The sequence below is a fragment of the Xylaria bambusicola genome, assembly GCF_022495145.1.
Source record: "Xylaria bambusicola strain CBS 139988 unplaced genomic scaffold F5B22scaffold_35, whole genome shotgun sequence".
Classification (NCBI taxonomy): domain Eukaryota; kingdom Fungi; phylum Ascomycota; class Sordariomycetes; order Xylariales; family Xylariaceae; genus Xylaria; species Xylaria bambusicola.
In genome coordinates this window covers 18,145-40,745 of record NW_025953588.1, presented here as the reverse complement: position 1 = coordinate 40,745, position 22,601 = coordinate 18,145, and the positions used below count along the sequence as shown (strand labels likewise).

Genomic DNA, 22,601 nt, shown 5'->3' with positions numbered 1-22,601 from the left:
TCGAACCAGCTCTTTCTCTGGCAGACTACCTATTGCAGCTTCCCTGTGGCCGGAGCCGTGGCCATCAGAAAGAACAATGAGCAGTATGATGTGGGTAGATCCTTCTAGTACGCGGGCACGGACGAAACAGGAGAACCGCAAACAGGAGCGTCTTGGAGAAGTCAGGATTCATCTAAAGGTGTCATAGCTATGTACCTGAAAAATTAACAATGAGACCCACCATCGCATGAGATTGTCCTCCGAAATCAACTTTTGATAACGCCGTTGATGCAATGTAGACCTCGTCATCCCTTATAACAACATCTGCTTCCCGTGTCTAGGGGAGACCGGATCCTCGCAGACTCGCGCAGGTCAGAGACCCCAAAGCGCAAGATTACAAACCATCCATAAAGATATTCGTTCAGGAGATATTCTACCCCAGTCAAAACGGAGATAGACCACAGCCTGCATAATAAATACACCTGACTGGCATCCACAAACCAGTCATAGCTAAGGTGAAAAATGCACACCAAGGGAATTCTGTACCACGCGCCGAACCAAGGGTATTAGTGCATTTTGTCTGCTTATTTGATACCGAGCAATTTGATATCGAAGATTAGCTGGCTGTTCGCTGGAATGCCAGGCTGGGCTTTGCTGCCGTAGGCAAGGTTTGCGGGAATGGTGAGACGTCGTTCTCCACCGACCGACATGCCTTGAACACCAATATCCCATCCCTTGATCACATCCCCAGTCCCGGCCTTGAAGCTAAAGGGCTTTCCCTTCTTGTTTGCTGTACGACCATATTAGCCACTGAAAATGGAATCCGGCGAACATGACTACTTACAGTCGAACACTTTGCCGTCGGTAAGCTTACCGATATACCGAACTTCGACCCGGTTGCCCTTCTTGACGACGCGACCAGAGCCGAGCTTGCGATCATCAATTGTGACGCCTTGCACAACCTTGACGCCTAAGGTAGCACCCTTCTCGGCAGCGGCAGGACCGGTAGGGCCTTGCTCAAGGTTCTTAGCAAACTGTACCTTCTTATCGCTCTTGGTCGAAGTCTCCTTGGGCGCCTCGGCCTTGGCACCCTCTTTAGCGACGGCTTCACCCTTGTTGTTCTTCAACTTCTTCTGCTGCTTCTTGCTGAGTTTTCCCTCCTCGGTAGCGTTTGCCTTTGCGATCATATCGTCCAAGCTCTCGGCTTCCTCTTCGGCGGGTCGCTTCTTGCCCTTCTTAGAGTCGACTAGTTTGGGGGCCTCCTCTTCATCCTCTGAATCAACCTCGGCGATCCGCGGGTCTTGGATATCATCGAGTTCATCTACTTCTGAATCGGACTCGTAGTCATCCATACCCTCGATGCCCTCAGGCAGATCATAGTCATCATCCTCATCATCGTCTTCAGAGTCAGAGACGTCGTCCGTATCAACGATGTAGTTACCAGTGAGGTGAATAGTGTGTGTTCCTTTAACGATGAAGAAAACTTGCTCTTCAGGGCTGATAGTAATATCCAATGGTTGTTGGTAGTTCTACAGTGTCGTTAGTGTGTAAGAAAAAAAAATAGGCAACAATGTTAGGACATGGACTTACACGCTCCGTGTCTAGTGTGCAAAGGACAAGCTCCTCAATCTCGACATCGTCGGATGACATGCTCTCATCGTCGTCATCGTCACTGGAGGTTGCGGGCTCCTTGCCTTTCTTGTTCACTTTGCCATTAGGTTTGGCATCGCCATCATCCATGTCCTCGTCAGAGTCCTCGGCATTGGCAGCGGCGATGAGCTTCTTAAGCGCCTCTGCCTTGGCCTTCTTGGACTTGGCCTTATCGCTGGGACCGCCATTGGGCTCATCGTCATCTTCATCGTCGTCAGAATCCTCGTCAGAATCCCCGGCCATCAACTTGCTCAGGTAGTCGTCATCAAGATCGTCATCGAGAGAAACACGCTTGCGGATGAGCTTCAAGGTAGCGCGAGGGACATTAGGAAGGTTCCCGTCCGCATCGGGCTCGGGAGGCTCAGTTGGGTCAAGGGCGGCCATGGTAATACGGAACTAAGAACAAGATGATTAGCAGTGGGATCGCTTTACGAACTGTACGAACTGGCCGTTGACGGCCATAGCAATGGCGGTAATGCGACAACAGAGAGAGAGTCTCGTCAAGGACATCGTATAACTGCACAGAGCTCGGCAAAACAAATGGCTAACTCACGCAAGCGTCTGGTATACTATCTTCCTGCATAGCAGGAACCATGATGCCCAAGGGCGGGACCTCGAGCCCATAGAGCGCGACGGGTGTCATCGACATGGCTGCAACGAATCTTTGCTGTAACCGTTGGAGGTAGGTATGATATCCTCGTAGCTTGTATACACGGAGAATGAATCGGGTGTATTGGGGGGGAGACCTCTATACAATTGTCGAGCTGGTCAAGTGGAGGGTGGGAGAGATAACTCGCAACTCGGATCAGTTTGGAGATGTAGAAAGTGGAAGAGTTTGTTGACAGCAGCTCGACCTCAGAACTTTTTTTTTCCCCTACCAGGTGGAAAAAAAAAAATATAACCTAGGCGGCCATTGTCTACAGGTTGCACCCCACTTTCCCCAAAACGATGCCACCGCTTCTGCAGGGAAAACCCACTGAGGAACCACGGAGAGACCACTGAGGGGCCTCTGAAGAACCACCGGGCACCCACCCAGGCTCGCCAGGGACCCCCCAACGATCACCGCTAATGCACCACACACTCCGCTACCCGTTGCGCCGCAACCTTCAGCTTCAAGGCTACCTTGCGCGCGCGAAAAGCCTCTGCGCGACAAATGTAGGGAGGAAGCACATTGTTTCGTGGACCTCAGGATCACGATGATTGGCACGGGCGTACAAGTAGGTATGTCGTGCTACACAATTGAGTCAGCCTTGTATAAGTGGCTAGTCAGATTTCCAGATCGAAAGAGAGATCCCACGTACTGCACCTAGTCCTACAATCGGCATGTATGAATCAGGTAGGTATCTCTGCTAACGGTTTGAAGTAATGACTGATCACTTACCGCGTTCGTTAGATCTTTCTAGCGAGTCCAATTGAGTTGATCTAACTTATCTATCGGTGTTCTGTCTAGAAGCCTACAGTATGATGATGTACGTATCACTTAAAGCTAGAGCTTAGCTTTTATGATCCTTGCTTAATCGAGGACTTTGTCATCTTTCTACGAAACTCGTAAACAACAACCAACTAACGAAGCGTACTTCACCCCTCCCCAAAGGGCAAGTAAGTGTTCATGTAGGTAGGTAAGAGTGATTCCTTGCCCGAGAGCAAGCGTCCGTATAATTTCTCATTTTAAATTATCTGTTTGAGTACCCCAACGTAATAGCAAGGCTTACGTTATTTTACAGTAGTTTCCGAATCACCCGCTTACTTGACCAGCAGCTGCCAACAACTCTCCAACATATTTCTCCATGCCTGGCTCTTCATTCGAAACGATGTCAGTACGTGTAGATCGCGAGAGATTTGAAGAGAAGAACAAGGGGAGAGCATAGTGAGGGAGATAGTGGCTGGGTATTTCAGTCTACTCACCTCTGTTATATTCCTGGGGTTTATCCCCAACCTCGAGTTCCTCACAGACGAGCTCGACGAGCGGGCGAGGCCAAAGCTCCGCGTGGGCACGGCAATACGCCGCTACAAGTTCATTCCCGCTGGTCACAGCACCTATCATATCCCTCATCAGCGCACGAAACTCGCTTCCGTCGTGAATGGACAGGTGGGTAAGACCATCAGGAGAAGACAAACGCATCAAATCATCGGGGTGGAGAGGATCGCACACATAAAGTGTGCAGATATAGGGGTAGCACGTTCAACTCACCACACGACCAGAAGTTGCCGTCCTGTATCCACCTGAGCTCCGAACCTCTCAAGCTCTTCTGCCCGAAATTCTTCGCCTTGATCCGGTCCTGCATCGATCTCGGCCCGCAGATGCTCTTCCCCTTCAGGAGTCCGGCAGCGCCACACGTAAAGATCCCCGTGCACACACTCAAGATATCGACACCCTCCGTCGCGCCTTGCCTGGCCAGCCAATCGGAGGCGCCCTCGGGGAACGCGGTATCAGGGTCAGTTCCGGGTACGTAGATGACTGCAACACGTCAGTGATCACGGACAACATAGGTAAAGCTACCGCTATGGATCCAATATGCCCGGGCCCATCCAGACCCAGAGAGTGGATTATGTAAAGTCGACGCCGGGGGGACCACCCACTGTTGAGTTTTCCAGGCGCAACCTCAGGCTCGCTATAATGATGCGACGCAACAACGGACTGATTACTCGTCAACGGGATCCGCTCGCCCGCGGCCACGCTGCCGACATACAGGATCTGGACCGAAGGCGCGCTATCGATGACGACCTGCGGCAGCATGTGGCTCAGCAGGGAGAAGTACTCGTAACTCAGAGACCCGAAGATGTCGACGCCCGCCGTGTCCAGCACCTGCGCGTCCGTGGGGATGAAGACGCCGATGCGGACCACGGGACGGTTGTCCGGTGCCTTCGACACCTTGTTGACGTCTGTGAAGATAGTAGACATGATCCTTTTGCGAGAAAAACTTTATTCGGTAATTGTATATCGTCTGAGGTGGGAAAAGAGCCGATTTTGATGAAGATGTCACAGCTCTATCGAAACGAGACTGGGTTAAGTAGGTAGATGGCTAAATCTCACTAGATTTGACAACGTACTGCTTCACTCTTGCTAGAGCTCAAGTCGGCATTGGCTAATATTTATAACTGCTATTTATAACTGCTAACCCCTTCCACAGGCTGTGCAGTGTATTCTCCGAGCCTGGCCGGCGTTATGTATGTCGTTGACGGCAAGGCGTAGAGTCGCCGTGGAAAGCTCATGTTACGTGATTGGTCTATCCAGCAAGTATTAACTCCGGCCACAGCCGGACCTTGACCAAGTACATAATAAACAACGTTCGCTTCTACTTAGATATAAAATCGGTCTAGCATACATACACCGAGTTTCTTACCGGTACAGCTATTCAGTATTGAAGTGAACACGAATCAATTGGTGGGTTGAGTCACGTATTGTTGTATCCTAGACTCTTGAGCATTTATGATGAAACGAATTCGATATAACTCTCCCCTATTAACCTCTTCGCAGGTTGCTCCCATCTTTTCTGTCTAGCTACCGGCATATCCGCTGGCAAATGTCTAGTATGAAGCTGACTCGGCCTATTCTTGGGGGGAAAGGGGGGGAGCAGGCACTAAAATCTTCATCAAGTTCAACTACTCTATAGAGATATAGCTGACCAAATCACTCATAAGAACAATCCAAGAACTTAACGTCCCTTTGAAGGCTATACGATTTTGTCTTGGAAGATGTGACATGTCTTGTGGCAATACGCGTTCATATTGATGGTTGTAAGCTTGTAATGCCTGGCAACTACTATAGACCTCTGGCTCTTCTCTCAGCCGGGTCCTGAAGCGCTGCTTGATCCTATATACATCGTAATTAGGTATTATCGGGCTAGGTTTTGCTCATTAGCTGGGCTGCAGTGTTGTCGCGAGCCCCCTTGTCCTAGCTGGGCTAGCCCGCTCCCAATCGGACTGAAAGTTTTCTTCGCATTCGCGAAATCGATGCCCAGGGCGAAGCTCGTCCTCCTCTCACCCTTCCTTGCCGTATAAACGAATGCCGAGAGGAACAATCCCTGATTCATGCGCTGTTCTCCTAGAACTCCGAGAGCCCAGAAAGTAATACCATATCTAGAATGCCAATGCCGATGCCATACGTTTCATATCAAGTCCTCTATTTACACACTCGCTACCGAAAGCTTCTGTTCATAATGCCAAATGTTCGAGCTCTGAAAGTCTTAATGTAGCTTGCGAATCGAAAGAAGAAACTCATATGGGACTGGCCTAATATCGTGTACAAGCCGAACCATACAAGGAAGATAAATTCAAAATTAAAAATGACAACCCAACAACTATGAGAGAACTTCTGCGATAAAGGATTTGGCTCTTTGCCGCGTCACTTTCTTGCTCACAGTATAGACTAGGTCGTTGGTAAAGAAGTGCATCAGCTGAGCTTGGGCTGATGGAATGGATCCGTAAAGAGCTCCAACAAGCGGGAATACAAGATAATCGACAAAATTCGACTTCGCGCTGCGGTGTGAGAAGCACATGCCCTTAGCCAAGCCAGCTTCTTGCATCTCTTTTTCGCGGGTAGTGGCACCAATCTTGTGGAATCGCTCGTACAAGAAGAGTAGAAACGCACACTCCAAAAGGCCAACAGTTCGAAGGACTTTACAAATTGCGAAGATCCAACCGACATTGTGGGGGTCTGGGCCACCTTCGGTGACGGTCATATATAGAGTCGAGGTGACAATCATGATAGTCGTATGGAGAGGGAGAAAATGAGCTTCGAAGAGTCGGTGAGCAAGAAGGAACGTTCGCTGCCAGTCAGGTTCTTTGATTGTCTCAGTAGTAACTTCGGAGTAGATTCCACTTTCCAGGGGTTGCTCAGGGTCCGCATCAAAATGATTCTTAATGTAGGAATCATTCGGGTGTTTTAATGCAAGGTGAAGTGGACGAAAAGCCCTGGTTGTGTGCTTGCGTTCCTGCCAGAGCTCGACAAATTTCCTGATTGCATAGCCGACATCCAATGCACCCCACATATGTCGAAGGGCCTGCTTATACCGCGCATCCATGTCGTTATAGACTCGCTTAACACCCTCGCCACCATCACCCTTCACATTGCTTTGGCTGACCGGGCTATGAATTGTCCTAACTGTCAAGTTCCCGTTCAAGGCAAAGAAGCATTTGAGATACATGTGTAGATCCTCGCCAATAGCTTCAGAGTCGCAGTCCCAGCCACCAACTCGATCAACTAGCTGTAGGGGTAGCGAATAGACTGAGGTCGGGGGAGCGATAGAGGAGCCACGGTAAAGACCAGACATGCCAGCAGCACCCCACAGAATGTCGGCAACTCGTACAATAGCTGGGACTTCGTGGGCATTGCGATCAAAGATGATAGGAGCGGCATATAATGTAGTAGTTGCAGTTTCAGGATGTGCATTATGCATACTTGTAAGCAAAGCAAAATAATTCGAGGAGAGATGGCTATCAGCTATAAATGAAATAATGTTAATGACCTTTTGTCAATGATTCTACACCATGAATGAGGTAATAGGGACAGTTAACGTACCATCAATTCCGGTAATGATTACGTCCTTTCTGACACTGAGAGGGTATTTCTCACTCAGCTTTCGTCCAGCCCAAGCCATGTTGCTACCTTTTCCAGGCGCTTCTCCGGGAATATCGGGTGGGTGTAGAGTAAAGTCGATTGACCGAAACTTCTTAACAAACTCGTTGATTATAGCCAATGCTTTCGCTTCGACATTCGGTTCACGCGCCTCCATTGCTAAGTAGACCTTTGTGCTTCGTTAGCTTCAGAAGTGTCAAGGAACAGCCTGTGAGCGAGAGCAAGAATTATCCAAGATCTCAGGTGCCAATATGATCAAAACCGATATACTCACATCGTAGGTATCACGAGCTAGTGGATGTGAGGCTATGACATCTAGCGTCTCTCGAAGGGTGTCCATCTCTTCCTTGTAGTTCGGAATGATGATTGCATGGATAACACGGTCGACACCAGTCTCAGATTCGGGAACAAATTCTGTCTCGGTATCACCCGCCTCGCTACTCGCAGTCGAAGATGGCGAAGGTAATTCTTTGGATGAGGTGAGAGTCTCAGAGCTCGAAAGAGAAGTGAAAGAGCCGCGGCGACGATGCGATATCTTATAATCTCTGAGTGATTTGCTGCGGGCGGTTCTCTCGAGACACCGGGAAATATCGAAAATGGACCACATGGAACGTAACGGGAAGGACGAAACCAGAATATGAATAGTTAAACAGTAGTAGGCAAAAATGAGCGTCCAGAAGCCGGCTCCCTCGTACGTCGTGGGAGTTGTGAAGGTAATACGAGCAGGCCGACTCAGCGAATCTGCCTCGTTGTTGCGCGTCAGGGTGAATCCCGACGCGGCTGCTTCGCGAGTTATTACATAGTATGCGAGGATAACGAGGAAGACTATAGATAGTCCTGGCGCGGACCGCGCTACCCACGAGAAGAGCATGGTCGGCTGGCTACTCGATTACAGCCAGAGTTGCTGCTGGCGACTTGGATAAGAGAACGACAAAAGATGGAATTGGAAGAGAAAGGAACGACAAGAAGAGGCAGGCGACCAGAGATAGCAAGGTGAGAAGAGAACAGCGGGGAGTGCGAAGAGGACTCGAGAAGTCAGGGACTCAAGGACTCAGGGACTCAGAACGTAGCGGAAGTCAATGCGCCCTCGAAGCTAGTACACTCTGCCATACACGACTACAGACGAGTTGGGGATAGAGTCGGGCCTGGATGGATTAATGGGATGAAGAGGAAAAGGAAGGGTAGTAGAAAGAAATCTCTAGTACGGGTAGGGGAAAGTGAGCCAGGCTGGGGCGCGCAGAATTACATGGAGTGTAACAACGAGGGTAATGATAATTTGAAAAGGAGAGCCTTGTTTTTTTTTTAGTACGGGGGAGATTGAAATTAAAGAGAAATTAGCAGCCATTTAGGGAGCGGCCAGGTACAGGTACTATGCTAAAAGTAACACAGGGACGGCAAGGCAGCCATTTTACAGGGGAGATGGGGGGAAGAGAGAGATGGGATAAGGTCTACCAGGTAGGTAGTATACCGGTACCTAGGTACTTACTCACATGTACATCCTCCCACGCTACTGCTAGTTTACTTAGTGTAGCGAAGCGCAGCGCAATGCAGTGCAGCGTGGTCGATGTACATACATGTACAGGAGATTGGCAGCAGGCCACATCAACCCGCACACCCAAGGATTCAACGGGCAGTTTCAACTTGAAGCTTCTACTGGTTCCCTATGTACCTACTTACATGTGTAAATACCTCTTTCTTACTTACTTACAGCCTGCTGATGCGCTACCACTACACTCCATTCACGACGTGGTACGCTGGGTAGGCGAGATGGCAGCTTACTTACTTCGTAGTCTTGCTAGACTTGACGAGAGTAGGCTACCTAGGTTAGGCAAGGTATGGATGTAAATGGTTGCCAATGAACGGCTTTCAGACTTCATCGCACGATACGGTGCATCAGATGCGGAGTAGCTAGCTGAGCATACGTCACGGTACATGCTTGAACTAAACTGATGCCAACAACAATAAGAACACCACGATGTAGCGGTTCTACATATCTACCGGTATGTATGGATGTGTGTACATTGTGTTGAAAATGCCTTCATAGTCTATCTGAAACGAGTGTTATCTGCAACTACGTATCTTACACGTAAGGCTATACCATATTTCCAGCCTTTGTTGGGTGAGACTCTGACAGACGCTTGCGGTTTTTGCAGGACGTCCTGAAGCCATTGGGCAATCCTTCCAGCCACTGCCATGCAAATCACCCAATAACTATTGAGTATGCGACTCGGAGTAACCAACTTTCAAGACAATGGACCTACCTATAGCTAGATCGTCGATTAGGATTCATGGTCTTTTCGCTGACGCAGACTAAGCACCATAAAATCCTGGGGTTGAAGTAAGTGTCATGGGGAAGGCTAGGTACGTATTGTTCTATAATTATACAGTTGCCAATATAGCGTGGAATACCTACCAACAGTCAGTACCTAGGTAGGTAGTCGAGGTAGTCAGAGTAGATAATATCATTCCTACTTTCCAACTTATCTGGTAAGGCTGATTTTGACCTATGAAACTGCCGCTTCTTCCTGCTTACCAGTCTACTGCGGTTGCTAAGTTAGGTCTGCCACCCATGGCACAGCCCCTCTCCACGTCTCCAAGCTATCTAAGTACATACATGAGCTACTAATAGTACGAGTAAGAATGTCCGAAGCCCAGCTCTATGATGAGGGGCACTTTGAGGATGGGTTCGTTGGACTTCGGGTGCTTTTCTGGCTCTTTTCTGATGTCGTCGTTCGATATGCCCCAATTACCGACCTAGAGATCGTCCCGTGACAGCATTGACCGCTAAGTATGCCTGTCTATAGTAGTAGCAAAACGGTAGGTCAGAAAGCAAAAACGGTCTATTGCATCCTTATCAGGAGATGTTATCTTCGGGTTGCATAGTAGAGGAGAATCGAGGCATAGGTGGCGTAGCATTGCATGGCCTCAATCAGATGTTCTACACATAAGAAGCAAAGTGTCTGCACTAACAGACGTCCTCCACCCATTCCATCCATCCATCGCCATAGCGGGGCTCGTCGAGCTCACTTGCGTTGCGTTGCTGCTATCCTCAATTTCGTCATTTGCCAAGTCTTGTAAACTACCTACCGACTACCTAGGTTAGCTACCTACCTTCGATACTCCAATAGAGAGGTGTTGTAGAGTCGTGCAGAGGTTGCTTACTTGAGGACACTGCACACAATTGGTACGGCTCTTGGAAGAAAGAATTACACCTGTCTCCATATGTGTTCCCGAGGCTGAGAGGACGCAAAACAAGTTGATGGATACTTACCTACATAGATACTACCTACTGAGTAGGTAGGTGCTTAGTAGGTATAGGTACTGCTTCCTCTACTTATGTGGAGGGGTTGTGTTACACGCCCATGCATCTCCCACTTAAGTAGGACCGCATATGCTAGGTAGGTACCTTACACTAAGTATGCGGTAGGTACAGTACAGTACCCGTTGCGTATGTATATAGAGTACCTAGCAACTACCTACCAGGTATGTACTTAGTCTACTGCGTACTTACTGCACATGCAGTATGTGTATACCGCAGAGTATGGTTGGTTGTATGGCTCAGCCGATAGCCGATAACTGGTAGCTGCCGTAATTGTATCTGCTTCCCCCGAAAAGGTCATATATCGGGTCAATCCAGTTTGCAGTTTTTAGTGTGTATAGATGTCTTGAAAATATTCTTCTTGATCAAGTTACCCTCGGCAAGGCGAAAAATAAGACTAGAGAGCAAACATATACTTAGGTACCGAAGTAGCTGGCCTCGGCTCGCCTAGCTTAGTGGTAGGTAGGTACTTCAAGCCGACAGCTACCTAGGTCAGACTAGGTACAGTGCAGTGGTCAATGCGTTTACGCTAGCAACATAGATGGTATTTACAGTAGTACTGTGCGATACAGTAGTGGCACAGCCCGATTTTGACTCAGCTTTTAGGAAGCACCAAGAGTTCCTCGAGCGTCTCGTCTGATATTGCCTCTTCCATGTATTCGCATTGGATGATCTGGACCAACCCAGCACCAGCGGGGCTACTTTGAGCGAATTCCCATCCTCATAGTGTATGATGCGGTATTTGCCATAACGCGATGTGCGCGCATTTCCAGGCGTTCGCCGGTCCAAATATCTCTCCTTTGCTGAGAGCAGACTGGGAGCAACAGTTCATGTGACAAACTAGACAGCCAGAACAGTGGATATGCAATTTCCAGATGGCCAATCATAGGTGTCTGAGCAATCGACCCACGGGGATGCCCAAGTCCTCTGTCCGGAATATCTACCATACTGTGTGTATCGTTGTTAATACCCATTGAAAGGATTGGAAGTCCCCAACTGTTTATCTTAGTATTCGTTTCTACACTACGTCTACGGAGTATTGACTTCATGCACATCTACAGGGCAGATACAGGGCATTGGCTTGCTAGAACGAACCGACACTCGCCTTATTCCTTAGTTATTCTTTGATGCTAAGATAGCCGACCACTGGAATACCGGACTCCTTTGCCTACCTATACCGAGCCCGCCTATACCTACATCGGTAGTACAAGAGTCGGCCGACGGCAGTAACCATTCAAAACGTCGGGCGGAAAACGGGTGAAAAAAGAATTATAGGTGGCCAATTAAAATCTCGCAAAATTGTACAACTTCTCCATAAACAACCTAGTCAGCATATACCTATGTACTTTATCTAGAGACTGGTAGGCAGGAAAAAAGTAGGTAGGTAGATGTAACATCTAGCTCCCTGCAAGTCAGCAAGCAAGCCTAGGTCCGTTTGCATTGGGCGGCCTCCGAAACATTCTCTCAACGCAGTAAGTAGGTATTCCTTAAGCCTGACTCTGGCCTCAGAACCAATTAGAATAGAATATACAATGCGATTGCAGAAAAACAGCTGCCTATAACAATGTCTTGGCGTTGCGAGGCCAAAGCCGTGGCTTGAAGGGATGATGGAAAGTCAGAGCACAACACCCACACCGCAGCATATTGCAGTAGGTACACTACATTCAGCTTAGATGTATGGCGTTATGAATACATCTCTTAGCGCCCGCTTTTCTTTTCATCCCATATTACCTAGTAAATAGCCTTAAATGTGTCACGACCTACTTAGCATGTTTGCCACGAGTGTTGAAGACCGACAGATGCAAAGACGCAGACTACCTCATTGATTACTTGGTCAGATGCTGTGCAATTCTCGGAGACAGAGGGGCTCGCCAATCTCCGGGCTTCCGACTGAGTTCCTTCATCTCCGCCTCCGATGTAACACAGCAGAAGGGGGCGGGGCGGGGGCCTTGATGCTTCAACTAAATTTGTAATGCGGTAGGTTATGGGATCTACTGGTAACACAAGCAGCAGACAGCATTACTTAACAGTCGCGTGAAAATCAAATGTCCCTTTACTCGACAAAATGCAGATGCGATTACATTTATGTAAAGATGTTCAGACTTGTGCCTATCAAGCTATGTTTCAGTTCGCTGGCACACATGCATTTGCACAAATGACAAATGGTGTATTTTCGAGATGCGCTTCCAATCATGAAGTGAGCTTGGCCGAACTTTTGACCAAGTATCAGGTCTTACTTATACGACTGATAACATTGGCGGTGGTGGGCATGTCGCGTTTCCTTCTCTCTGTTCTTCTCATTATACATCGACTTGATGGACTCTAATATCTCTGCTCTCCACTCTTGAAGCCGAGTAGAATATAGTACGCAAGTCTTGTACACAGGTTAGCTGGTGCCTGGGTAGAATTTGGTGTTAACAAGGCAGCAGCATCCTATCAAAAGTGAAACATCATGATAAGCACTTTCTATTACGTGAGAATCCAACTAAGGCTGAGCAATGCCGATCGACAGACCACAAGTAGCATGGCCTCCATGACGTATATTGTATGTGTTCAACAGCCAACCTCTAACCTAGGATACGTTTTAGCAATCGGCTTGGGTTGTGTTAGAAGCGTTGCCCTAAAAGATCTTATAAGACTTGCTTGGGTTCCATCCTATTGGTCCGCTCATTAGGATCACATGACCGTCAGCTATTCATATCACCTCTCAACTCCTTTCCTAATTGATATGACCATATTGCCTCCATTGGGACTTAGGTATGCCCATATGGTTTTACGCCTTTGTCTTAACGAACTCCAGGTTTGTTAGACAAGACGTCATCTCATTTCTAACTTAGTCCAAGAAGATCATAAACGAAGTATACCATCTTCACGTTGACCTGGGTGTTGTTTCTGTTTATTAACTTGCCACGTACTCGAGCATTTGAAATGTGGAGGAATCGCACCTTTGCTGACAACGTGGGTACTTCGATCCATCGTAAGCTTGCATTTCAGTGCTATGTTGGTAGCCTCCATGCAGTTTAGTATGTAATGATTGGTTAAGAGGTTCATCATTGATCTGAAGATACCTGTTTCTACCAAGACTCAGACATTTTTGTCGAATAGCTTGGTAATTGGTTTTGCAGACTGTTTCATAATGTGAGCAGTGTGAGACATAACACTATCACAAGTAGACTCACATCAATAAACTTCTCAAGTTCTTTATCTAGGTTCGAAAGGTCGTCCTTGCGCCGCTTGTTGTCCGCAATGAGCTTCTGCTTGCGCTTGAGAAGCTCCATTCGTTTTTGTTCCAGGGCTTCTCGCTCGGTCCGCTCGTGCTCAATCCGTGCAACCATCAGGGCATTCTCGTCATCGTCGGCGTGCTCAGGCTTCAGCGCGAGGAACTCCTCTACAGGGATCAGAGGAAGCTGCTGATACGGGTGACTGTTTTTTATTTCTATTAGCTCTTGCGCAAGATCGGTTATTGGATAGCAATAGGAGGCGTGAATCTTGTCCAAAGAGGCAATGCTTGGCGAGTGGGTGAAAGCCAGATCGCTATCGATATTCTTGTTATCTTTATAGGCTTGGTCGGTTGGGGTGATTATGTTTGAGGTGACGAAAGCCGGAACTACTGGCCCGCCCTCTTGTGTCTCTTCTTTGCAAGTTCGCTCAGATGGTGAGTAGGGAGCAGTGGGCACTGACTCAAACGATTCGCAGGCAGCAATCTCGCCTTGCAAGTGCCGCTGTTCGTAATAGAGGTTCTGTAGTTGGAGGTGTAGGCGATCGACCTCTTGACGAGCCTCCGAGGTTTGGGCTTTTGTGTTTCGCGCGGCAAAGTTTGCTGCCCGATGTAGCCCTCGAAGTTGCGCTAGATTCGTAATTAGACGTTTCTGTTGCTTGGACGTCTCGAGGAGGGCGTCGGGGGATGCCGCATCAATTGGACCGGCGGCGGCAATCTGGTCGACGAGGTTGAAGGCTTGGAGGCGCGTGTCGCGCGAGGCCGCAAGCACAGTCACAAGCTCTGGGTCCGTCACGATCTCATTGACCGCCATAACTGCTTCCCTAGAGCGCCAAAATCAAGTTTCTAGAGTATCTGAATAGGTTATCTCGCGAAGCAAATGCGCAATAGTCAAGGAATGGGATGGAGCTTGGTGTTTTCCTCGCCAGCCAATCGTGGTTGCTTGTATGTAACAAGGAACAAGGTGCTGTACTATGTACTTACTATAAGCGGAATCTCAGCTTTCCCAAATTCCCAAATGGAACAGCACTGCTGCATTGGCGGGGCTAGCATGCCGAGCATGCTTCTGATTGGATGGTTACGTACCTTTTGAAAGGGCCCTTGTCTGAGCTGAATGCTCCCTCTATGACCTCCTGGGTACGGTAGGGTAGCCGTCGGGTATGATCTAGATTAGATATCTACTTGGGACTCATGAAGAAACTTCAACAAAAAAACTTAAAAAAAACTTGCCATAGCCAACTTGATTCATATCTACACTACCCACTACCAGGTATCTTGTGATGTGCAGTCTCCAACCTTGGAAAGTGCAATGGCTTACCTACCACATGTCCGAGACAGTTTTAAAAAACCGGCGATGTTACTTACTCAGTGTACCATCTCCATGACTCCTGATTGATCCTACAACTCGCTTTAATAGGAACTCCCGACTTCTCCTTCCCGCCAGAGCCACCTGCATAGCAGCAGGAAGCTGTCTTCTTCAACTTACCATGGTACGAACAAGTGCTGAAAGTACCTGGTGACTTTCAAACAAATCGTTCATTTTAGATTACTTACAATACATAATACCTAGTAGGTAGGTAAGCCTCTCTCTCGATTACGGCTGGGGGCGACCCCAACTCCACCGCCAAATCCTCCCGACTAAGCAGCCAATCTCCGCTCAATCCACTGCATGTGATTGTGCCTCTGGCTCTTTTGTTCCTGGGCATTGGGTCCAACCGTTGCTGATATACCCGATTTGTTTGTTAGTTAGTGGCGACGGCCCTCTTTATTTCTATCGGCAGACAAGCTGTCTCCTTTGATCTCCTAGATTGACCATCACTTTCGCTCAAGCTGGCCCAATTGAGCTTTCTGGCAAGCTGTTGGAACGATTTGTTATGCCACGCACGACGACCATCACTCCTCCCTAAACCCTCACTATTACGACCACGCCCACATGTCCTGCGCTTCGTCGTACGCTCTTGGGCCTATCCAAGATGCCCCAGAGGCTACGAGCTCTGGTGCCACCGTCCACGACCGGCGGATACAGCGGCGTCGCCACTCTTCGTTCGTCCCCTATCGGCGGAAATCTATAGTCAACCATATCATGGACGGAGAGGAGGCGCTCTTACTCAAGGTTGGCTTCCAAAACGTCACCTCTATCCACTCACCGCTATGCTAACCTGGAAAAGGTTGACCTTTTTCTCTCCGACCTCGAACGCCGCCTGGAATCCCTAGAAAGCTACGGCGATCTGATGCACGTTGACGCTAGCATAGCAAAGACATTTGCGACTCTACAAGCAGTGAAGGAAAGATGCTCGCACGTATCCGAAGAGGTGATTGGGGCCGGCCGGCGCCGTCTCCAGATCCTGGTTGAAACACTTGATGCGAGATACCAGGGAGCTCTAGCGAGAGCTGAGTCTATGAATGAGAAGGCTCGTATGGGTATCGAACTTCTAGATAGCATGCTGGATGACTTCGAGTTACGGGCGATCAAGTTACGGGACCAAGGATTCGCAAATGCCGCTGGGGCTGCTGAGAGCCTTATGGGTGGTGGCCGACGAGTGATGGACGAGGGCCTAGAGCGTGCCCGTGGTGTAGTCGACGAGGGCATCGGTCGAGCCAAGCGTGCAGCTGAATCCGTTGAAGAGCATGTTCAGAGCGCCCTAAACCGGGCGCGAGAGCAGGGCTTGCTCAAATACGATGAATTACCCGTCCCATGGAGGATTAATCCTCATATCCTAAAGGGCTATCGATTCTCGGACTCTAAAATAGATTGTGTCCGGTCCATGTTCGGTGTCTCGAACGAGACGGTCAACATTTGGTCTCACGCACTTGGATTCTTCATCCTTCTGGCCGTTGCCTTTTATTTCTACCCAGCATCCGCCAATTTCTCCCTCTATACGAAAACCGATATTTTCATCGCTGCAGTGTTCTTCTTCGCTGCCTGCAAATGCCTGGTTTGCAGTACGATATGGCATACGATGAATTGCGTAGCAGATCAGACTTTAATGGAGCGCTTCGCTTGCGTTGATTACACTGGCATATCATTATTGATTGCTGCGTCCATCATGACCACCGAATACACCGCTTTCTACTGCGAGCCAGTCTCGCGTTGGACATGTGAGTACTCTCCTGACACATTTGTTCTTTACAGTGGCAATTACTAGTGTATATGTGCTCCTTTACAAGTTGAAGTCCGATGGTCAAAGCTTCCCACATTCTTACAGAACATAATTCCAATGGAAGTAGCTGACTTTTACGGCCATAGATATGACGGCTACTGCAATATTAGGTATTGCCGGCACAATCCTCCCGTGGCACCCTACTTTCAACGGTCAAGATATGGCTTGGCTGAGAGTCGGGTTTTTCATTGGGCTGGGGGCAACAGGCTTCATGCCAGTTTTCCAAATTATCCTAACTCGCGGCTCCACCTGGGCTTACGAGTTCTACCTGGACTCTAATCTGGTGAAATCACTTCTGGTATATGTCTTAGGAGCTCTTGTATATGCCAGCAAAGTCCCAGAGAGATGGTTTCCTGGTGCTTTTGATTTTGTCGGTAACGCCCACAATCTTTGGCATGTAGGTGATACTAGTACTTGAACACATCTAAATGCAATATCACTGACGTAAATTAACAGATGGCAGTCCTTGGTGGGATCATCTACCATTACATTGCCATGCTACAATTTTTTGCTGGCGCTTTCGAGCGGGCTAAACTCGGGTGTCCAGCATACTAAGCATTTATTCCCCGAAGGAGAACTATACATGTTTAACCACTTTTTCTTAGGAAGAATATGTCATGTTCTCTCCCAAGAATACGCCCTCCTCCTTTCCACAATCTAGCATTGCCAGCTCATAAAAGGGCCGTCAATGTCCCTGCCACGGCTATCACGAGTATGGAGCCTATCAGAGCTCCTTTCTTCTTGGCAGCCATGGAGATCTGGACATAAGGCGAAATCGACGCATGAGTCTGTGTCGAAGGCGAAGCTGACAGAGTAACCCGATTCAATGTAGATACAGATGCGTTCGCTACTTGTACTACTGCGGTTACTACGGGCGTTTTTGAAGACAGAAGTGTTTCATGGCACGCCGTTCCAATTTGCACGGTGAATTCTGTGACAAATCCCATCTTAGCCTCCTCCAACGGCTCTGTTCCATATTCTTGATCAGAATGCGGCGTACCGACAGAAGTCGGTCCTAAGTTGGCGGTGAGGAACGGTGTGACGGTGAAGGTGCGGCTAACTCGAGCTGGTGTGGCCGCTGTGGGATCGGTATTCGCAACACGATCATTTGCAGCACCACTCGGCAGATCAAAACCAGCTCTCTTAGCGCATGTTGCTAAGTCTTCATCCTGTTCAAGTCTTTAGTAACTTGATTGTTCAAAAAAATTGGGCATTGCAACCTACGTCAAAACAACAATATCCCGCGACGGGTGCACAGTAACTACCTGCGTTACAAAATCCTCCGTCGAGCTTACAGCACGTCTATGGCACTGTTAGATTGAGAAATAGCTCGGGACCGTCGTTTAACCTACTTGTCCAAGCTCTGGGTTGAAGCACCATGTGCTCTCCTCGCCGCCACATGGTAATGAACCGGCGCCGTATGTCTTTTCACATGTCATCACCTGTCGTCTTCGGACTGGCGTAGAAAACTGCGAATCAATTTCTGATGCCTGCGCCAGCAACCCGAACGCCGGTAGGAGGAATAATGATGAGTACAACATTGTGGTACTATGGGTTTGGGGTTCCACGAATACGGCTCGTCGGAACAGCGACAACGACGTTTATGACCGAGCAGCTAGAAAAGATGGTCTCGGAGATGGAATCGCAATGAGACAAGGTAGACGAACCGATCAGGGGGGATTATAATAGACGGCCCCGATGATCTAGAGATTCATAGACTAGACGGGAAAGAAAAATAAGTTCTAGAGATAATGAGATTCAAAAGACCGAGGTGGTGCGATAGAGTTAACGTTTTTCGTTGTCTTGTTAGATAGAGTCCTCGAAGATAGACAGATAGATCCTAGAACAGGAGGCAAAGAGTCTTTAATACATCCATCACTGGCCCTTGTTTCCCTTTGCGATGGGAACAGAGTAACACATATTACTTACATACATACATACAAAGTTTCCTCATCCAGCAATAGTCCTCTTCTGTCTTGACTTGCAGGCATTTCAATTCCATGGTCCTTGAGAAAGTTAGTTGATCTATAGGTCCCTGCATTGCTCGCCTAGGTGATGGAGAGAAGTGATGGAATTTGATATTCGTTATATCTGTTCAAATTCAGCGTTTTACTTTCTCCCTCTCTATTGATCTCCGCATCTACTTATATCCTTACCTAGGTAATTTGATTCACCTCCGTTCCTCTTAAGACTGACTCTCTCAAGATCTGCGCCTATCTTAATCTGGATATGTTTCACCATGTACGTCTACTTCTCGTGCGAATCCGAGATTCGGACCTCGACTACGGACAGGGAATGTGGCTTCGTAGGGAAAAGATTCAACAGCTCAAAAAGATGAATAAATAGATAGGACTAGAATTGGGCGCGTATATGATGTCTTCAATCACTCGCATCGTATATACATTGGAACACGGGGACGATAGTAGCCATGTTGTAAGTACATAGCTAGTCGCGCAAGGGAGTGCAACTGTAGTTCTCCCTAGAAAAGGGTTTGTGTTAGATAAGGCTGCCACATCGTGAACCTTGAACCAGGGGGTTTCGTAATTGACCCTTCATTCATTCATTTGGAACTGGAAGTTATATACTGCATTGTCTAAACGATATACTCGTCATCCATTCTCTGGTACGGTAGACTGACGTCGATACTGTCCTCCCTGCAATAGCTAATCGAAGACGGGACAAAGGGATGGCGCAGGTATATATCGGCACGCTCTAGAATGTCACATTTAGAGCTCACCAATAGACTCTGGAAATGGCATATTAACTTCTTTTGTCACATTGAGCGTCGCCTGAGTCAACCCAAGAAGTGTCTCAAGTGTTTTCCTAACTATAGTTATCTATATTACAATTGCACCAGCCGATTGCTGCGATTGTCATATATCTCGGCCCTATGAGTTATGATCAAAAATATAATAATAATAGTGCAATGCTATGTCATGCCAGGTGCGAGAGATCCCATTTCCCATCGTAACATCGTTCGCAGCGTGGTTTCCGTTGTGTTAATTTATAACACCGCGGCTCTTATATATAATACAAGTCAGTATAAACGCCTTCCTCCTAGTCTCATCAAACGAGACATTTTGATCGTAATGTGGATAATCCATGCCATCGAGAGATGCATTTTAGTAATTAGCCAATACCGCACAGCCTTGGCCAATTTTGGTACCAGATTTTGAGGAGACGCGATTAAGCGAAGTCCTCCCCATCACAAAGCATGGTTAACTATCTCCTCATACACATCGCTGGGTATCATTTTGACAATAGCTAGCGCATGAGCTTTGATTTGGTCAGCATGTAAAGTTGGGAATGACCGCAGGAGTTTATTAGGGCTGTGTTACTCGGTTAGAATTGGCAGTTTCGCTACACAATAAGTACAGATAGCAACTCACCTTGAGGAGCTGAGCAATTCGTTGCGCATCATGATCAGCTGGGCCACGATGCACAGAATATTTAAGTGTGGTCCGTAGGCAAACAAGAAATCCCATAACCGCAACACCTCTGGCAGAGGGGGTGTACAAGCGCAGAGCGTCAGCACTGACGGAAAGGCGTAAATTTCTGCTGAAAGACCCTTCGAGGTGAGATAAAGGCTCAATTTGGTGTCCACGATGCCCAAGACTTTATCTACGAGCGCAAGACCGCGGTGTACGCCATCCATAGCACCTCGAATATAGGCCGGGCATTCCCTGGTCAGGAGTTGATGAAACGCTACAAAGGCCTCGGCTTCGCTACGGGCAGCGTACAAGAAAGGGGCTGCTAGCACGTTCATTCCCTGTACATACGTCCCTGGTTCCGAAGCATTCGAATCCGACCCTTCTGTTGTAAGGGTAAGAGCGCGGGCGCGACTCCTTGCTGCTGGAGACGTCGCATTGATCTGCGACATGTCACTGCGGGCGGGGCTGGCGCTATTGCTAGGAGGGAGCGACTGCCGACTGCTAGCTGGGCGACGTACTTCCTTGGAATCGTGTAACATCCAAGCAACTGCATTAAGCAGTCGGATTAAACTGGCCTCACTGACACGGCGACGGAAGAGTGGATCGGTGGTCAGGGTTCGAAAAGTGTCATTGCGAATTTTGGAATAAGCGGGCGAGGCACCGCGGTGAACAAGCTTGAGATAGTCGCCGGTCGTCAGGACAGGGGCATCAAGCAAAATCAGCCAGATATATATTCTACTAGAAGACTGGGAAAGGAGCCAGGGTGATTAGCTTCAAGAAACCAAACGCAGCTAATTCGTGCAAGCAGTTTTATCCTACCATGCCGTCAATATCACTCTTTATCCCCTGATCTAATACCTTGAATCGCATGTTTATGAGGGCACCACCCACGTCATCATCAGGCGGACCATCTCGTATCAACCTATCTAGGCTCAAGCCGTCGGCGGCTGATGGAGTCCTGTTCAACACATTACGCTTTGCATGTAAGGACGCGGAAGAGCTTGCGATACGAAGATTAGGGGGGTTTCCGCTGCCACTGGCGTCGGAATTGGCCCTGTGGCGTTGTGGCGATCGGTTGAGGGCCTGCCGACGGGTTGGCGAGATGTCTCTCGAGTGTACGTGGCGAAGGGTTTGCTGGGTAAGAGTAGTGGATGAGCTGGTGGCGATCTTGTTGGCGGCGCCGAGATTATGCGCTGATTGAAGCTTGCGTAGTGTCCTCTGTGTGCGTGGAGTGAGAGGAGTCTGAAGGTCTATGCCGAGCGGCGATGGTGAGAAGCACGACGGGATCGCGTCACGCGTCGGACTCGGCATGTCGTCCTCTGGCGTGGCGCGGTCGAATCGATGGCGGTGACTTCAATTGGACGATTGAGTTCGCGAAAGCAAGCGGTTGCTAGTGAGAAACGGGCATTCGCGGGTATTGATCCGAGCGACGTGGATGTCGATTTCTGACGTCGCTCGGCCACCGCTCTCGAAGCGGTGCTGTGACGTGGGTAAATGTGAAAGACGAGGTTGGCGAGGTTGGGTCGAGTGGTGGGACCCCTCACTTGACTTAAATGGGTTAGGTAGATTCTACAATTAAAAAGGACAATTAAGGGTCAAATAAGGAACGCGTTTCTGTCGCGTTAGAGCGTGTCCTACCTACTGTACTTAGGTTATCTAGCAAGGTAGGTACCGTAGGACAGAACCAGAATACCGGTAACTGCCTCATGCATTAGGCCGCTCGGTACCTAGAGATAGGTGGCTAATTAAGCGACACCACCTATCGAATCCATACCTACAGGTAGGTTTGTAGGTAATATTCATCAAGTATTCATTAAGACACCTCCAATGCTTAGGTAGGACAAGACCACGACAGACAACCAACCTTCTGGACTTGCCGCAGTCCAAATTTATAAAGAGACTTCTTCGTCTAGTAACTTAGGCAGATACTTAAGCAGCAAGGTGCAAGTCACGCCGGGGCAGCGTGAAGTCGTAATACCTTGTTGGCATACGATAGGAGTTTTTTATTTTAAAGAATATGTACCATAGTAATGCTTAGGAACCGCCGACAAGGTAGTTTAGGTTATTGTCGCCGATTAACTGAGTGACTACCTACGATGTTGTCATATTTATAGCAATGTCTTAGGTTTTCTGTTTCTTATCATGGAATTATATCTAATTGCGGTGTGGGTATTAGGACTGGCTATATCACACCTACGTAGACTGTAGGTGAATGACAAAATGCCGTTTGCAGAAGACTTTTGAAGCGGGACAGATGAAGGGTTCT

At 48.3% G+C, this 22,601-nt stretch overlaps 7 protein-coding genes across 7 annotated transcripts; 1 reads left to right on the top strand and 6 right to left on the bottom strand.

The window, feature by feature from the left end:
- Positions 1–152: 152 nt before the first annotated feature.
- On the bottom strand, positions 153–2,536 carry F5B22DRAFT_614936 (uncharacterized protein). Its single transcript, XM_047975500.1, has 4 exons — positions 2,183–2,536; positions 1,570–2,025; positions 824–1,508; positions 153–769 (listed from the first exon to the last, which is right to left on the bottom strand). The coding sequence occupies exons 1-4, from the start codon at positions 2,276–2,278 to the stop codon at positions 564–566; spliced, it is 1,443 nt and encodes a 480-aa protein (XP_047828748.1). The 5' UTR covers positions 2,279–2,536; the 3' UTR covers positions 153–563.
- Positions 2,537–3,250: 714 nt separating this feature from the next.
- Positions 3,251–4,922, bottom strand: F5B22DRAFT_303250 (class I glutamine amidotransferase-like protein). Its single transcript, XM_047970548.1, has 4 exons — positions 4,210–4,922; positions 3,821–4,087; positions 3,535–3,666; positions 3,251–3,426 (listed from the first exon to the last, which is right to left on the bottom strand). Exons 1-4 carry the CDS (start codon positions 4,529–4,531, stop codon positions 3,365–3,367), a joined length of 783 nt encoding a protein of 260 aa, XP_047828747.1. The 5' UTR covers positions 4,532–4,922; the 3' UTR covers positions 3,251–3,364.
- Positions 4,923–5,930: 1,008 nt separating this feature from the next.
- Positions 5,931–8,078, bottom strand: F5B22DRAFT_648562 (glycosyl transferase family group 2-domain-containing protein; the record flags this gene model as incomplete). Its single annotated transcript, XM_047979034.1, has 3 exons — positions 5,931–7,072; positions 7,151–7,376; positions 7,482–8,078. The coding sequence occupies 3 exons, from the start codon at positions 8,076–8,078 to the stop codon at positions 5,931–5,933; spliced, it is 1,965 nt and encodes a 654-aa protein (XP_047828746.1).
- A 5,532-nt stretch (positions 8,079–13,610) lies between these two features.
- Positions 13,611–14,557, bottom strand: F5B22DRAFT_637730 (uncharacterized protein; the record flags this gene model as incomplete). Its single annotated transcript, XM_047977480.1, has 2 exons — positions 13,611–13,652; positions 13,706–14,557. 2 exons carry the CDS (start codon positions 14,555–14,557, stop codon positions 13,611–13,613), a joined length of 894 nt encoding a protein of 297 aa, XP_047828745.1.
- A 1,119-nt stretch (positions 14,558–15,676) lies between these two features.
- On the top strand, positions 15,677–17,459 carry F5B22DRAFT_648560 (HlyIII-domain-containing protein; the record flags this gene model as incomplete). Its single annotated transcript, XM_047979033.1, has 4 exons — positions 15,677–15,856; positions 15,912–16,842; positions 16,991–17,301; positions 17,361–17,459. 4 exons carry the CDS (start codon positions 15,677–15,679, stop codon positions 17,457–17,459), a joined length of 1,521 nt encoding a protein of 506 aa, XP_047828744.1.
- A 116-nt stretch (positions 17,460–17,575) lies between these two features.
- F5B22DRAFT_648559 (uncharacterized protein) lies at positions 17,576–18,445 on the bottom strand (the record flags this gene model as incomplete). Its single annotated transcript, XM_047979032.1, has 3 exons — positions 17,576–18,073; positions 18,129–18,206; positions 18,257–18,445. 3 exons carry the CDS (start codon positions 18,443–18,445, stop codon positions 17,576–17,578), a joined length of 765 nt encoding a protein of 254 aa, XP_047828743.1.
- A 1,212-nt stretch (positions 18,446–19,657) lies between these two features.
- On the bottom strand, positions 19,658–21,978 carry F5B22DRAFT_614916 (rab-GTPase-TBC domain-containing protein). Its single transcript, XM_047975499.1, has 3 exons — positions 21,155–21,978; positions 20,294–21,081; positions 19,658–20,233 (listed from the first exon to the last, which is right to left on the bottom strand). The coding sequence occupies exons 1-3, from the start codon at positions 21,644–21,646 to the stop codon at positions 20,110–20,112; spliced, it is 1,404 nt and encodes a 467-aa protein (XP_047828742.1). The 5' UTR covers positions 21,647–21,978; the 3' UTR covers positions 19,658–20,109.
- Between the last annotated feature and the right edge of the window lie 623 nt (positions 21,979–22,601).